The 16,286-nt window shown below is 43.8% G+C and overlaps 1 protein-coding gene across 2 annotated transcripts in view; it reads right to left on the bottom strand.

The window, feature by feature from the left end:
• The window catches only part of kirrel1a (kirre like nephrin family adhesion molecule 1a), a 29,179-nt gene that overhangs the window by 11,606 nt on the left and 1,287 nt on the right, over positions 1–16,286 (bottom strand). For both annotated transcript variants that reach the window (XM_026353344.1, XM_026353345.1), the window contains exon 2: positions 2,934–3,083. In XM_026353344.1, coding sequence (XP_026209129.1) covers positions 2,934–3,083 — 150 coding nt within the window. The remainder of the gene's footprint in view (positions 1–2,933; positions 3,084–16,286) is intronic.

Raw genomic sequence — 16,286 nt, 5'->3', positions numbered from 1 at the left:
TGTAAGGAGCACAAGCCTACATTTCCATCATCTCAGACAGTGATGCACTGAATATCAGATTTTTGATACAACAATATAATGACATATGAATGCAAAAAGTAGTAAAACGTAGTAAAATAAAAAAATGTTATATTTTATGCATAATATGAATTTCCATATGTGAGCACCTATAATTTGTAGTCTTAAATTTATACATACATAGTATTTCTAAATACCTATCAGATGGATAAGCCCGTCTGAAAGTAAATGTCATTATTTCTTTATTATTTGAACCTTTAATTACAAATTACACAATGGTTACATGCCTCTGGATCCCCAAATACCCATGTGGTGTGTATCAGAATATTCAAAACTACAACACCACACAGCATGGTGCAGTTCATGCTAATTTTAAAACATCCCAACTGTGTCACCCATAATAAAAAAATTTGTTTTTCTGTGACACCAGAGACATGCATGACCGCATGATGCGATAAACACAAATGCATGACCAAACATACACATTTACACATTGCTTGATGCATACACCCTGATGTCACCCACAGGCAACACAGCCTTTCCAGTCCTCCCTCTCCCTTCCCCCATCCGTCACACAGCCCAGCTGTGTCACTGCTGTGGAATCTCACCATTAGGTGGCATGCATGCTCTCTTCCACCAGCAGGGCGAGAAGACGACGAATGCATTATGACAGCAATGTTTTAGAAGACTCAAATCGACTCCAGTCCGTGGTGCAGAATTCACGTTTGCTGCCCAGACATAGATCACATGTGAAATTCTTCACTGCCATTTCCATGTTCGGCTTCCAGTTTGTGCTTCGCTGCATGCCTAACCTTCTGCGTCCTTGATCCTACATGCATCTGCCTTTTGATACATATATATGTGTGTGTGTTTGTGCATTTGCATGTGAAATGTCGAGAGCGAGAAAGCGAATTAAAAAAGCCCAAAGAAAGAGAGGGACAGAGCGGAGGGACAAAGCCTCATACACAAACACACCCACTGAGAGTGCATGTGTGCATGAAGCAGCCAGTGTTCATTCACATGTTTTTATTTAAAAGCTTTGGCTTCAAGCACTGGACCATTACAGTAACAATATGATTAAAAGAAGGGAGGGAGAGACAGAAAGAATGGAGAAGGGGCAAACGAGGACAGAGTGAAAGAGCGGAAGAAGGGCTGACAGAAAGAGGAGAGCATGAACTTAAGAGTGTCAAACAAGATGAAGGCAAGGAGAGAGAAAGAGACGTTAAAGAGAAAATAAGAGAGAGAGAGAGGAAAGACGAGTGGAGAGGACCAAATAAATGAAACTTCTATGTTTCAATTAAAGTAAAACAAAACAACAACAACAACAAAAACAAAGAAAAATAAGCGCCCGAGTCTGGATAGAATCAGTAACAACAAATCCGAGGCATCAGCATGTCACAAATGATGCATTCCCCCTCTGGACCAATCAGTCAAAAAATACACTCACTTGTTTTGACCAGCAATTGCACAGCTCCCTTTGGGCTAATCAGTGCAACTCAGAAAATTCTGCAGCACAGCGATGAGATGCATCATTCCCCCAAGTTTTGTCAAAGTCAGACATGACCTGACTTCAATTATTGTTGTTGACAGACGGATGACTGGGAGACTTGATAAATGAAACTGGAAACTTCATCGCAAAAATGCAAAGAGAAAGCTCAGAGAGAAGAGTAATGGGAGTTATATGTTGATGAATCTGCTATTCAATAAAAATCTGATATTAGTCAGTAACTGTTGCTGTTCTGAGTCTATGTCATTAATTATATGTGCAGTGGTCTCATTCAACATCAACCTAAATAAGAGCCCAGTCCCTCACAAGCTCGTGTTTTGGGATGGCTGCTGTGGTATTTGAGTTTTTTACATCTCTTGGGCACAAATGCTCAGCTTTTGAAACCTTATTAAAACAATCAGCAGCAAAAATGTTTTGTCAGCACACATTAGCCACCCCAGTTTAAACACTCGATGTCACACAGCGACGGTGAAGCTGGGTGAGAGTGAAGGCTGCTGTGGAGGACTTGTGTTTTGTTTGTAAGCATTTAAGATGAACCAAATTCCACTCCAGCAGTAGCAGTAAATGAAAAACTATCGAAGTAGCCATTTACCTTACATAGCTATGTTCATCCCAGTTTCTCAGCTTCAGTCTTGACAGGCTCACTTCACTGTCTCTTCAGGTTTAGTTCTATTTTTGTCTTTAAACCAGGAGTTCCACAATCTCTGTCCACACGGCCTTAACAGTTGCAGCTTTTCAGACATTGAATTTATTTATTCTTTCTGGCTATTTTACCTTCACTCAGTCTCGGATTTTATTAACATTTATCATACAACAATTTCGAACAATAAATGGTATTGGGCTCTGAGTGCTTTAAAAACACTGTGGTTGCCAACGACTGTGGATGTTTGGCCTCAGTTTCAAAACTGTTACACCTTTAACTACAAACAGTTTGTTTTGAAGTGTGTGTTGTGCATTCAGCCTAACATAACTGACATAAGTTCTTACAGTGTGACTTTATATGCTCTTATATATGTTATATGCAAACACGTAGTTACTAGCATGACTTTAAAATAGTTTCATATTGGCTGAGCTACTGTGATGTTGCCACATGGTGGGGTTCACACACACCTCTGTGTATGGTTGATATTCACTGATCAAAGCAGTCGTGCTTCTGTATTTCTATTAACTTCAAAGTAAGAAAATTTAAATTTGTCCAACGTTGAAAAATCTTATGTGTGGCCCACGCTAAGTCACAGTTTGAGCTCCACAGCAACAATTCAACTTCTATAGCTTTAAAGATGCAGCATAAATGTTTTCCTGTCTGCAGCACCAATCCAAAGATATCAGAGTCAGCCCCTGAAAAACAAATCTTAGTCACATGCTGAACGCAGAGAAGAATGCCCGAGGAGGCTGTATGATGTCTCACCCTGCAGGTCCTCTCCAATGCCCAGTGCCAGGCCATCTTTGGTCCACTGAACAATGCCAGAGTAGTTGAAGACAACACAGGACAGGATCACCCTCTGGCCCCGCACCACCGACTGGTCTGCCGGCTCCTGAGAGAACCTCGCTGTCCACACTGGAGGTTGGGAGAGAGTGATAGAGACATAGATTGGGAAAGAAGGAGAGAGATAAATTAGGAGACTTCCTCAGATTTCTGTGTACACACTGCAGACAAGTTACTGTAACATCACCCCAACCACACATGCAGTATGTCAGTATATCTGTGGTTTTATGGTTAATTGATAACAAACTGCATTCCCATAGCAGCGACAGCAACGCCACAATTACCACATTTGATCGTACCGTGGATTGCAGCCATAGACGAGCGCTGCTGAGGAGTGAAGAGCGGCATGGAAAGAATGAGGTGCCAGAGAAGAGGAAATCAGAACAGGGTTAGTGAAGATGAGAGAAGAAAAGAGTGGAGAGGAAGAGGTGGTTTACGCTGACTCAGGGAAGGGAAGAGAAGAACTGTGAGATCAAACAGGCAACTTCAGCCACAGGGTCCCTCACACGCCTTTTTCTTCTCGCTCCTGACTTCATTATGTCTTCAAAACTTCTCCAGCCCTCCCTCTCATCTCTGTGTTTCTCCCTTCTTCATTCCTCCCTATGAGTCATGTCCCAGGCTTCCACTCCCCTACCAAAACTACAGTGGCAGTCATTGTCTGTAGTCCACCACAGCAGATCGACCAGCGAAGTGCTGGCCCACCGACTGACTGCCTAACTAAAAAAAAAACTAAAAAAAAACACAACAAAACAAGAAGAAACCCTCTGCTATTGTTCCACGCTGTACGTTGACAGGTTGTAATTAGCTGTCCCTTGAAGACATGACACCCGGATAATAGAGGAGAGGCAATCACTGTGGAGGATTTGCATCTCGCTTTAAATCTTCATTTCTCTCGCTCTGTCTCTTGCTTATATTTTTTCTCCCCTGTCCTGCTTGTTATTTCGAAGAATCTCGTACAGTAGATCATTAACCCAGAGCTGCGTTGTACACCCCTCTCCTCCCTCCACCTCCTCTCCCATTTAGCCCTCTCCCTCTGTTCCCTTTCTATAGTGTTGTGTCCTTTACCCAAATTGCTTTGAGTGTATGCATCGCCACTCGCCCCATTCACTTGGTACATCTATAATGCTGTCTATGAATGTCCTTTTGCCTGCGCTGATTTCCCTCTACCTCTCTTTCTCTACACTATCTAAGGGCCTCCTTCTTTCTATACACATGTACAATGCTGTATATGTCCTGTTAACCATAATGCTTTCTATTTCTGTGTTCCTCCTCCTCGCTGGTTGGAAGGGGGTTAGAGGCAGACTGTCACAACTCATTTATCACATTAAATATCAGCCCTCCAGCACTTTTTCTCTCTTTTTCATTCCCCTATTTGCCTGTCCCTCTCTTCTCTCACGTTTTTTTCCCTTCACTCCCTTTTCTTCACCTCCTAACATTTCTTCATCTCTCCTTCTCACTTGTCCTCTGCACTTTTTTATCACTTGTTTTCCCCTTGCTCTTCCCCCTACACCCTGTCTCTCATTCCCTCACACGTCTCCCCCAGAGTCCTCCAGCACTTTTCTGAAGATTCCCATCTCTCTCACCTTTTTTTAAACAAATGCCATATGCCTTTGCACCCCACCTCCCACTTTCCCATCATGACCTATCCCTCACATCCCTCTACCTTTCATATACACGGGCATGCACACTCTCCCTATCATGTCATATTTGGTGTGATTTGCAGAGGTACAATATGCCTCATAATACAAAAGAACCCAGTCATGCAAAAAGATTTCCAAACCAATCACAACAATGGCTTCTGACAGTGCAGCACATTAATATTCTGGAGAAAAAGGAGCTGTGAGAGGATATGCGGTGAATCAAGGGAATCAGATGCAGATGGAGCTTTGCAGCATGTATACCTAGAATAATTCACATCTGAACCCCCCCCCCCACACACACACACACACAAATTATATATATATATATATATATATATATATATATATATATATATATATACTAAATAAATAAATAAATAAATAAATGATATATATATACACAGTATACATTTTTTTCCTGAGGAAAAATCCAAATTAACTGGATTAAGACATTGAGATAAACAAAGAAAACAATATAGCAGCAACAATCGACTATGAAAAGTTAGGAAGCAAAATCTAATGTCAAATGTGTCACACAGGCCTTTACTGCTAATACTTTGAAAAGGCACCACAAAAATGCATGTTTTCACCAGCCAGCAACCACATTAGCTCCGAGTTCCATCACACTTCTGATGGCCTCAAGAAGCTGGCTCAACTAAGTGTACGGAGGCAAATAAGACGTATTTCTTACACAGACATGTAGGATCTGGTTAGTTTATACATCTTTTAATGTGGTGACCTTTAGCACGATGACGACATTAAGGTTTATATAACTAATACGGTCCTAGTGCAAGTCATTTCCTGTCAAAATCAGAACCACTCTGGCAGTGTCATATAAATATAATTACATTATTATTATTATTATTATTGTTGTTGTTGTTGTTGTTATTATTATCCGTTCTTTTCCCTCTGCTTATGTTTGAACAGGGCGGAGCTCAGCTGGAAACGCTGTTGTTACAAACTTGCAAACTTGTTGTTTTTTTATTGTTAAATTCTTAATAAATAACACATAACCAAGTATGTTTTTTATCTGGAAATGGTATTGTTGCTCATCTTATCGTGCACATTTAATATTGTAGAACACTTCAAACCAGAGGCTATGAAAAGGGCCATGTTTGACCTCTGTCTTCTTCTGTTTGCTGCTCACTGCCCCTGTTCAGCCCAAACTTGCATTTCCTGGCTTAAAGTCAACAATCCAAACCTAACAAGACTTGTTCAGATTTCTTCTTTTAACTCAAAAACCAAATATGCAGTATGCAATTTACAGTGATTTGCATTTATGTGTTTTAATTGAGTAATGTTTAATCACTATTTTTGTAACAGATAAATCTGCAATAACTGATGCTTGGACCATTTAGCTAAATCAAATCACAAAATATACAATATAACAAGATATAAACACTATCCGCTGATAGCACCCAGATGTGGGGCACTCGAGGCAATGATGCACCACTGTGAATGTAAGCCTGAAGTGGCCCACATGTAAAATACCAAATACGGTTTATTTGGTTCATTCTTGGCTGACATGTGGCCGTACTGTGGCCACAGGAGCCGACCGCCCAAGTGCCATCAATCCATGCAGTATGTGGGCCTGATCTGAGCCACAGAAAGAGTTCGCAAATAGTTGCTTATTTAGACAAATCTATCAAATCTGCAAATTCTCAGCGATATTAGCTGTAATTTGAAGTTGTTTGTATGTCTATGAACTGGTTCACTCCGCTTTTAGCTCCTGCCTCGGTGTGCTAACTCGCTCCACTTTACACCAAACCAGTAAAGTTTTACAGTAAAGGCTGCAAAACCAAAACTATGAGCTAAACAGGTTAAAAGAGGAATACCCTACAGAATACACGTGGGTGTGGGATATTATGGTGAGTCCTTTCAAAAGTAATAATATGTTTATTGAAAGAGTTATGTGACAGTCCAGACAAATTAAAAGAGATCCAGGAATTTGCCATCTTACAAGCTTATTTTGGCAAGATTATATGAGAATTCTGGAGTGTGCAAGTAGAAATACAAGATGTTTCCAGTAATATTTCTGACATGAACGAAAGGTAATTCTAGGTGGTAGAGCTTTTTTTCTTACATTTCCTGAATGAACCCTAATTTATGACATTTGCATTTGTCTAATGCTAATTACTGCTAAGCACAGTGTGGATTTAACCACTCTTAAAAAGCATGAAAAGGCTTTTCTCAGATATACATGGGTGTAAAGAGAGTTTAGCTGGGTTTACACTACCCCGCAACCTCGACAGTAGCCTGAGGGCAAGCAAATCCTTTCCTACACCACCTCAGATATGGTAGCTAGAGGTATTCCCTCAACTGCCTGAGAAAACCACAAACATAATCCAAACTGAATACTCCTGCATGGAAGCTACACAATCTGCGAAGAAAACACCCATGCAAAGGCTGAGCACTGAAAACACTGACTCATTTAAACATGTGCTCATCGCCTCCTGATTTCCATATTACCCAGTTAACACAACATGAGTGTATGTGCTCGTGTCTGTGTGTGTCTGCGCATTTAAAGAAGGAAATCTATGTGCAGAGAGCAGTCAGAGCAAAGGCAAGACAAGAAGAGTGTATTTATTCTTTCATTATGTGGGTTATGCTGCAGTGACAAATTTAGAGTGTGTCCTGATTTCCTTGAGTCACTGATCCCCGAGATACCACAGGAGACTCCGAGCACCCTGTCCACACAAAGACCATGGTCACAAAGAGCTGTGACCATGACCACACGCACATGGACACGTGCACACAAACATAAACGGGCAGCACAGATGACCTAAACTTCACCACATGGGGCTAACCATTTCCTGTATACACACACACAAACACAGCTACTCCAAACCTCAAACATATAATCGACACATAGAGGAGGTTTCCTGAACATGTTTTACACCACAACCGTTAAGCCAGCAGAGCATCTCTATCTCCACTGGGAACGGGTCTCGGTTTAGACTAGGATTAAACACAGCCTTAGTCAAAGTTTGGGATAGAATTAGGATTAATCTGGGACCGAGGACAATAGCCCCTGCAGACACTGTGACACCAACCTCGGCTTGTTAAAGCCGACACAAAGCCAAAGGCGAGCGTGCACCGCCTCACTTGGTGACTCACCAAAAGCATAACCACATGCCACCATAGTGTAAACCACCACAGCCATTTAGCCCGAGAGCACCTCCCGCACTATGCAGTGGGGTTTTAATAGCAAGGTAATGAACCATCAATTTATTGCTGGAAATCACTGAAAGGGTATACGCATGCTAAGATGTTTGGAGCTATTTTTAATAAATGTGCTGCTCCTATGCCTTGCATTTCTTAATGTACCACACACCCTGCTGTGAGGTGGTAAATGTCAGCGCTTGCTTTTCAGCACATAAATACAGGCGGCGTGCCTCGCCCTTCTGTATGGGACAGGAGACATGGTTGGAAGTGATGCCATGCAGAGACTTCTGGGAAAGTTTCACTGGTAGCATACAGTCACATTGAATCAGATGCTATTAAATAAAATGTCATTTGTATGGATTGTTATGCATCAATGTAATTATCTTTGTGTCTGGCCTCCTCCCTGTACCCCTCTGCACCCCTCCAACAAAGTCCGTCTGCCTTCCTCTCCCTCGCTCCTCTGCAGCCAATCCTGCACCTCGGCTGGATCACAGACTTGCGTCACCATAGCAACAGCTGACGTGTAAAGTAACTGCCCAAAAAAAGTTTTCTGTACGAGCGTGTATCTGTGAACGCACATGCTCTGTGCATCTGTGTGTCTGATGAAACCCTCCCTCGTGCTCTGTACACCCACTTTCCTAAAAAAAACATTTTTCAATGACCTCATCCTCCCTCCACCTATCCAATTAATAGTCAGGCGGCCGCAGTGGTCCCTCATTATTTCTCTCTTTCACCACCAGCCGCCCTACTCTCTTCACTGTTAGTCAATCCGCTCCAAATTGATTTTGTTATCAGCCTAATTCCATATCGCCGCTGCGTGTGGCCGATGTGTCGGTGTTATGGAGGGGGCTGCCTGAAAATGAGATGCAGGAATAGAAGAACAAAGAGACGGCAAGGTCCACAGACAGAGAGCTGGGAAGTGTGATGGAGGGGGATGACATCATTGTTTCAGGACAAAGTTGCAGCCATAGGAGTCAATCGGCACTGACTCACCCTCCCGCTGTCTGCTGTACGTGATTGTACATACATAGCTGTTCATCCATCACTTAGTCTACATGCTGAGGGATCTGTCTGTGCATGTGTTAGATAAGAAAAGATAAGAAAACCTTTATTAGTCCAATGTTACAATGGGGAAATTGCATGTGCATTAACTATTTACTACTACTTACTCAGAAAATATATTGTTTTGGCTCCACAATGCAGAGCTCCACACACATGGGCTATGTGTGGAGCTTACACACACTTGCATATATATATGGTGTATGCACTTCCTGCAGTTTTGCTATATGTAATATATGCACAGCTGCAAGTAACAATTATTATCATTATTGAGTAATCTCCATTAAGTTTAAAATGTCAAAAAACTGAAATCATCTCATCACCCCGATTCCATTGTGACATTTAACTGTCTATTTTGTTAAGGGATTTAAGTTACAGCGACATAAAACTGAGAAAATGACCAAAGCCTTATGTTTGAGAGGCAGGGATCAGTAACTTTTAGCATTCTTGCTTAACAGAAGACTTAAATAATTATTACATTATGATAACCCTTGTGTGAATGTTAGTCAAAACATAAATCAACCTTTCAGCTCTAAACTGCATCTATGAACTATATGAATCTGCACAGTTTCTCAATTTATCTATCTGGCTGTGGGAACTCTACCACCTGTGCCTGTCTTCTCTCAACAACATGGCCGCCTGGCAGGATGGCCATAATAATGTGTCGCTATGGTGATGGAGCTATAGGAACAAGTGAGGGACACAGATGAAGAGAAGTGGGGAGAGAAAGTAGGCGACCCACTGAGCGTGCTGACACTGTGTCAGTCAAACACAAAGGTGATTCCTGAAGGGTGGGGACAGAGCAAAGGGAAGATTAGGGCAGAGGGGAGAAACAGCCAGAAAGAGAAAGACTCCGAGACTCCTTCCTTTGTTTGCCGCATTGTCTGCATGCTCGTTCCCTTCCTCTGTCATCTTACCTTGCCGTCCTCCCCCTTACTAGCAGTCAGCGACCTTTCTCTTTCTTCCTCTCTTTTGTGGTCTTGCCCCCTTCTCATTCCCCATTCACTTCCTTTTGTCTGGCCAGGCATCTACTCTAGAAATGATCACTCCTCCTTCTTCCCTCCGCCTTATTCCCTTCTTGGGCTGTCTTCTCCACCTTCAACCATATCTGCATCTCTTTCCCTCCATCACTCCTCCCTCTCATGCCTTCTCTCTGTTACTATCAAAATGGTTGCTGTGGAAACTGGTTTATTTGGAAATAGCGAGAGGAAAATGAGTACAGTGCTTTGTCTGTCCATTTTGTTACTACCCTGTGCGTGTGGGGGAACACGCACCTGTGAAGGTACGCGTGCTAGATTTTCTGTGAATGTCTGTGTTTGCACAGGTAGAGCCTGCATGTGTGTGCCACCTTTCCACTCTCTGGGGCTCATCTCATACGTGCATTTCACATCTGAAGAGCTTTATTTGTACCAAACCTGTATTACAGACATTGTTACCATGGCTACAGCCAGTGAGGACCACTGACACAATGATAGACACAGTGGTCATGGAAACCCCAGGATCAGTAGTGGGTAATATGATAATTCATGGACGAGGCATCTGACACATTACGGGCACATGAATATGCTGAAGCACTGGAAAGCCGGCCTGTCGCTGGTAATCTATGAGCCTTTGTGCAGCTAACATGCCGAGCGCTGACAAAGAATACTCTGCTGTAACCAAGGGTGACCAGAACTAACAATAGCTGTCCTCTGGATAAGCTTGAACAAGGGGATACATACATATCAAGCTGCTACTCTGCAGTAGTGCGCTGTGTCGCTTGTAGCGCAGGGGTTGCCGCTGAATTCAACTGGCACAATCAATATCGTAATGAATCAATAATTCACGGCAGTGGTTCCCCATCGATTTTGGGCAGAAACCCATTCCTAAAACCACTCTGCCTTCAAAGGCCACGTGATCGAGCGAGTAAACATCAGCTGTGACACCTTTCCGCTTGGTCCACAGACTCAACCACAGTGCAGCTCACTGATGAAATCCAGCACACAACACTCTAGGACCATTTTACAACTACAACTGTAGCATCCCACTGATAAATCACCTTCTCCAAGGTCTGCTTTGATTCAATCCCGGGCAATCTCATTTTATTGGTATGTACTGTAGCCTCTTGCAATGTCATCTGTCAAAAACCATCCAATAAAAGCCTGGGGCCTTGACCTCATAGAGTGAAGTAATATTCATGCAGAGCCCCTCGCTAATATCACCATACTGTCACTCTGAAGAGGAGGCTTCTCTGTTGATAGCAAACACGCTAAAAGGCTAGAAAGCAAGGTGAGTGGAGTGATAATAAATCTGGGCTGAGCACTGTAGACTGCTAAACGGAAAAGGTTATGGTTTGCATTAGAAAAATACAGCTTGTTTATGAATGTTTGTTTTTATTAATATTTTAGCCAATAGCATGCTTTGGAAAACACTATTTCCTGATTTACCATGTCGATGCGCCTGTCCACAAAGCTCTAGTCCTGTAAAGAAAATTTGCCAGTTTGCGAGCGCAAGGACTTAAGTGGTCTACATGGAGCCTTGACCTCAATCCGATTTAACACTTTTGGGAATGAACTGGAATGCACACTGTAAACCAGGTCTTTTTGCTTAACATCAATGGGAGCGAAACCCTGCAACCAGGTTCCAAAGTGTTGTGAAAAGCCTTCCTGGAGGAGTGGGGGCTGTTACAACAGCAGATCAACACCCATAGTCCACATGTAAAGTATCTTCCATCAACTTGCTTGAGATAAGTTGATAAAAAAGTAAATTAGATAAAGTCCAATCTGGATCTAAGAGCACCGGTAAACTGGGTTAAGGCAAACGTAGCCGTGAGGGTGTACCATTAAGTTGGCAGCAGCAGTCTTTGACAAAACAAGAGGTCTACACAACATTGTTTTAATGACTGGACTTCAAGGCCATTGATGATTATTACTACTAAGAGATGGCTCCCTCATTATCTGTCCACAACAATTCAGCCCGCAGGCTGTTATATTAGACAACGAGGGGATGGCGAGCACTGCGGTGCTGTGGTAGCCGATTCAGTTAGATGGCTGACCCTAATGTTGTTATGGTAAAAAAAAAAAAAGACGGATGGAGCAAATCGATTCTCTCTCTCTCTATCCCTCCTTCTCTCGGCCCTGTCCCTGTTGAGGAGCAGAAACTGGGAGAGCGGAGAAATGAAGTGACATCATCAGCGTCAGCCACATTCCTGCGGAGGGAGGGGGGTGAGGAGGAGGAGGAGGGGGAACAGGCCAATGGAGGAGGAAGAGGAGGAGAATGTCCTGAAACTTTTGAGGTTACAGGACCGACATCTCCCAACTCCCCCTTAAACACACAACGCAAAGCCCATCCCTTCTCACTTCATCCACCAGTGTGTGCGTGTGTGCATGTTCTCCAGGGGACGCGTCTGTGTGTGTGCTACAGTACATGAGCTCCTCTCCCTCATCATGTGCTCCCTGTTTTAATTCATGTGCTTCGCCTCCTGTCCCCTCCCCCCGCCCCGACTCATACCACCCCCCTCCTCCTCTCTTCTTTCCCTCTCCACCGACCAGAGGAATGCGAGAACCACATCTGGAACTTATTAGAGAGCGAGGGAGAAAGGGGTAGATGGAAAGAGAAGGAGAAGTAATGGCTGGGGGGTGGGGAGGGCGGGGGGAAAAGAGTCAGATTGAAAAATGAAAGAAGTCCAGGAGGGGACAGAAAAGTGAGGAGGAATGAACTTTGGTAAGTAGAAAAAAGTGCTGGTGGTGGAAGAGAAAGCCAGAGAAGCGAAACAGAAAGTTAACAGCAACAACCGATTAATGGCAATTAACCTCAGAGAGGACGGCAGCGAATTAGATGCGAACCCAATCGCTCAAATGTAGCCTTTAAACTGGCATCGGCCATATTCTGTGTGAGTGAGCAGCTCCGCCAGCCCCGCTGAGGGAGCAGTCAGGCCTGAGTAACAGTCCCTTTCTCTCTGCCGCTGGCCTCCCGACCACTCCTCCTTCGTCCTCGTCCCCTCTCCTCTCTCCCGGCTCTCTTTTCTTTTCATCCAGCACACCCTCCTCCACCTCCTCCCACGCTACAATTCTGCACCCGTCCTCTCCCCCAACCACCTCCACCTCACCACCTCTAAAACAAACAAAAAAAGTCTAATCACTCTTGATCACGCTTCACCCACCTGCCAGCGAGACTCCCCCTTTTCCTCCATTCTTTGTCAAGCCCCTCTGCCGCCCCCCACCTCACGCAACCCCTACACACACCCTTGCAAAAAAAAAAAACTTTTTCTGTAAGCCACTCTACCACAGAAACCCCACCCTCCGCCCAAACTCTACCTCCATCACCCCAAATTGGTCGTCCTCGCTGCAGAATGTGGCCGTGCAGTTTGGGAAAACAAGGCCAATAGATTCAGTCAGATGTGATAAAGTGTTCCACTCTAGCTCGGGGGACTCTGCATAAAGAAACATTTTTAAGGGGATGTTTTTTTTTTTCTTTGCTTTCATTTTTCTTTTTATAACTTGGATGCCCCCGGCCCGTCAAACACAATCAGTTTATGGGGCCTTTAAATCCTAGGGCTTCACTTGAGGAACACTTGAGGATGCTCAAAGGAGATGTGTGCACTTTTGACTGAATTTATGTCTGACCACAAGTTTGATAATGAATTATACAACTAAATACTTCTGTACCCTGGGAGGTTCTTGCTGTATTGAACGCACGCACGCTTTCCTCTTCCAAGCACCACGTCAAAAAGTATTATAGGACACTGATGTCCTGAGGAATGCCCTTAAACAAACATATCAACTTAAGAGAAGCAATCAGCGTGTCACACATTGACAAACACCCGCTGGGTCAGTAATGCCAAGAATTTGTTGATTGAATGGAACCCGATGGAGAACAACAGGCGTGGATGTACATTATAACATTACGGGCTCCATTCCCAGACTGAGCTTTACAGCTGGTTCAGTGATTGCTTTCAGTGGCTGATGTCAATTAGAGATGCTTTTCGGTAAACAGGCTTCATTCAGATCCCGTAAAAACCATGACCCGAATTCGCATATTAACGGTAGGATGCTCCACAGACGTATCTCGCTCGCTGGGATTTAAATTAAAAACAGACTTTCTGCCTCGCTACATATGTCGCTACAGATCTACACCCTGAGCTGTAAAGGGTTCAGCACAGCACCCACAAAATGGTTTAGTTAGCCTCGAAGCCATTGCACAGTCCCTTTGAAAAGCATCAAAACGCTCTCCGTCAGAGAATCTTGACAAGTTTCCATAGGGGGCACTTGTTTCTGCACCAGCCACAGTAGCTACAACTGCTCATGTTTCATCTCTTGTAACCATAATCTGAGTAGAAGCAAGCTCTCCCAAGTGCAGTTTTATCACAACCCACTGTGTCCCCATCCTTTCACAACCAACTTTAGTGCTTTAATATTTCCAGATCAGCGAGAGCCCAATGTGATGGAGGTCTGCCTGTATGGAGCAGGATTTGCTCAAGCTAACTACTCAGTTCTTCTTCTTTTTATTTGTTGAGAGAGCATAAAACACATCATTTGCTGTCTGATAGAGAATATTACCCCTGCAAATGGAAAACATTGCATGTTCTAGCAGTATCTCCAGTCTCCGTGTGTGAATCAGCGAGAGAGAATTTATTGGAATTTATTTAGATGAAAATGTCACTGATTATTTCTGGCAAGAACCTATCAAGTGTTGTAAATCAGCAGTTTTACCAGAGCGCTTTAGTGCCGAACTGGATTCTTTATGAGGCTTTCCTAATTCATTTTTATTTGAACTATTACAGCCTACTTTGAGTCATTAACATTACACATATGGCAGAAGAACCACTACTGGCCTAATCAAACAACCATCGAGGAACCCTTCTTCCTATGAGTCTAAAAACCCCCTGAATGTTGTCTGACTCTTCCAACATCTGAATATTTTCTTTGCCGAGCACCACACAGGAATCCGTCTGAGGTCTATGATTCACAGCTCGGCTGTGTGATTCAGAGAGTACAGTAAGGGCGGCAGCGGCAGCAGCAGCAGCAGCCGCAGCAGCAGCAGCAGCTCGTGGCCTCGGTCTGCACAAAGGACACAGGCTGACAAACGGTACACCTGCACGGGCGCCTTTGTCCGAGTCAGCACTTCAGACCACCGTCTGGGCTTGAGGTGCAGTGCTGCAAAGTCGAGGCTCCCCTACTCATTAGGAAGTTAAAGGAGTGTGTTTGCAATGATTGATTACACAGTAACATTTAACAGCTGTGTTAATGGTGGCACTTGGTTGCTTGGGACTTATTACCAGGTTGCTATGTAGATACAAGGCTCGAACTCTCAATCAGTCAGTCCAGTTAAGTCCAGTGTTGCTAGTAGAGACATGTTAGTCCTGCTTAAAGCCATATCGTTAGATTTAAAAAAAAAAAAACTCATTTTGATTTACCAAAGCTTTAATTAGCTGCTCCACTAATAACCATGCAATCATTAGCACTAGTAGGCAATTACATGTGTGCAAATTGCAGGCCATGAAATAGTGTTTTACTAGTCTAATAAAGAGATAAGAGTCAGGGAGTTCTAAGGAAAAAGTGTTAGCTCTGTTGAGGTGAGGTGAGGTTCATTTCAGCTCTCTCCGGGTTCTGTCTAGTCCTGTTTTAGAACGACACGAACACGGTGCAACATCTGAGACCTTCCATGTACAGTATGACACCATTTTGAATCTTACAGCCTGCTAATCTTTGTCTTAGGTAAAGCCTGCCAGTGCAACAGTCTTTGTGTTTGGGAGTCCGTGTAGTAAAAATGGATTACACAGCTGTAACAGTGCAGCAGCAGACAAAAGGACACACGGCTTCACACATGTAAATAGGCAGTGTGAGTGTGTGCGTGTGTTTATGCACATCTGTAAATGCATGTGTTGCTGAGCTAGTCATGTGGACTGAACGGTTTATGAGTGGACAAACAGGGCAACAGCGTGTGACAGCAACGGGGGGGGCGGGGGTCTTGATGGAGGCAGCACGGAGGGCTGTGTGTGTTGCGACAGTTGCCAGGTTGAGTTAGATGTGGATTCACATAGTGCCTCATTTGTCTATGTAGATTGTGTTCGACTATGTATGCAGATGATCGTGTGATTGTGCGAAGCCCCAGCACAGACACACACACACACACACACACTCCAGCTAGGATGCTGAGCATGGCAAGTCGAGCTGAGCGACACAAAGCCTGGCAGACATGGTGACATCATCCTTTTCTATACCTTCCCTCTCTCGAACACGCCCCCTACCTATGATGAAGTGGTGGACTGGGTGACCAGCAGCCAGCCGCACACACACACTGCCTGCCGGTCAGCCAGGGTGGACTATGTGGGAGTGTGTGTGTGTGTGTTTGTGTGGAGGGAGGGGGTGTTTGCTGTGGCTGTGCATCCACGATGACACACAGATACATCTCGATCAAACAGGTAGCTTAG

The sequence above is a fragment of the Anabas testudineus genome, chromosome 18 (genome assembly GCF_900324465.2).
Source record: "Anabas testudineus chromosome 18, fAnaTes1.2, whole genome shotgun sequence".
Taxonomy (NCBI): domain Eukaryota; kingdom Metazoa; phylum Chordata; class Actinopteri; order Anabantiformes; family Anabantidae; genus Anabas; species Anabas testudineus.
This window is presented reverse-complemented; position numbering and strand designations above follow the sequence as displayed.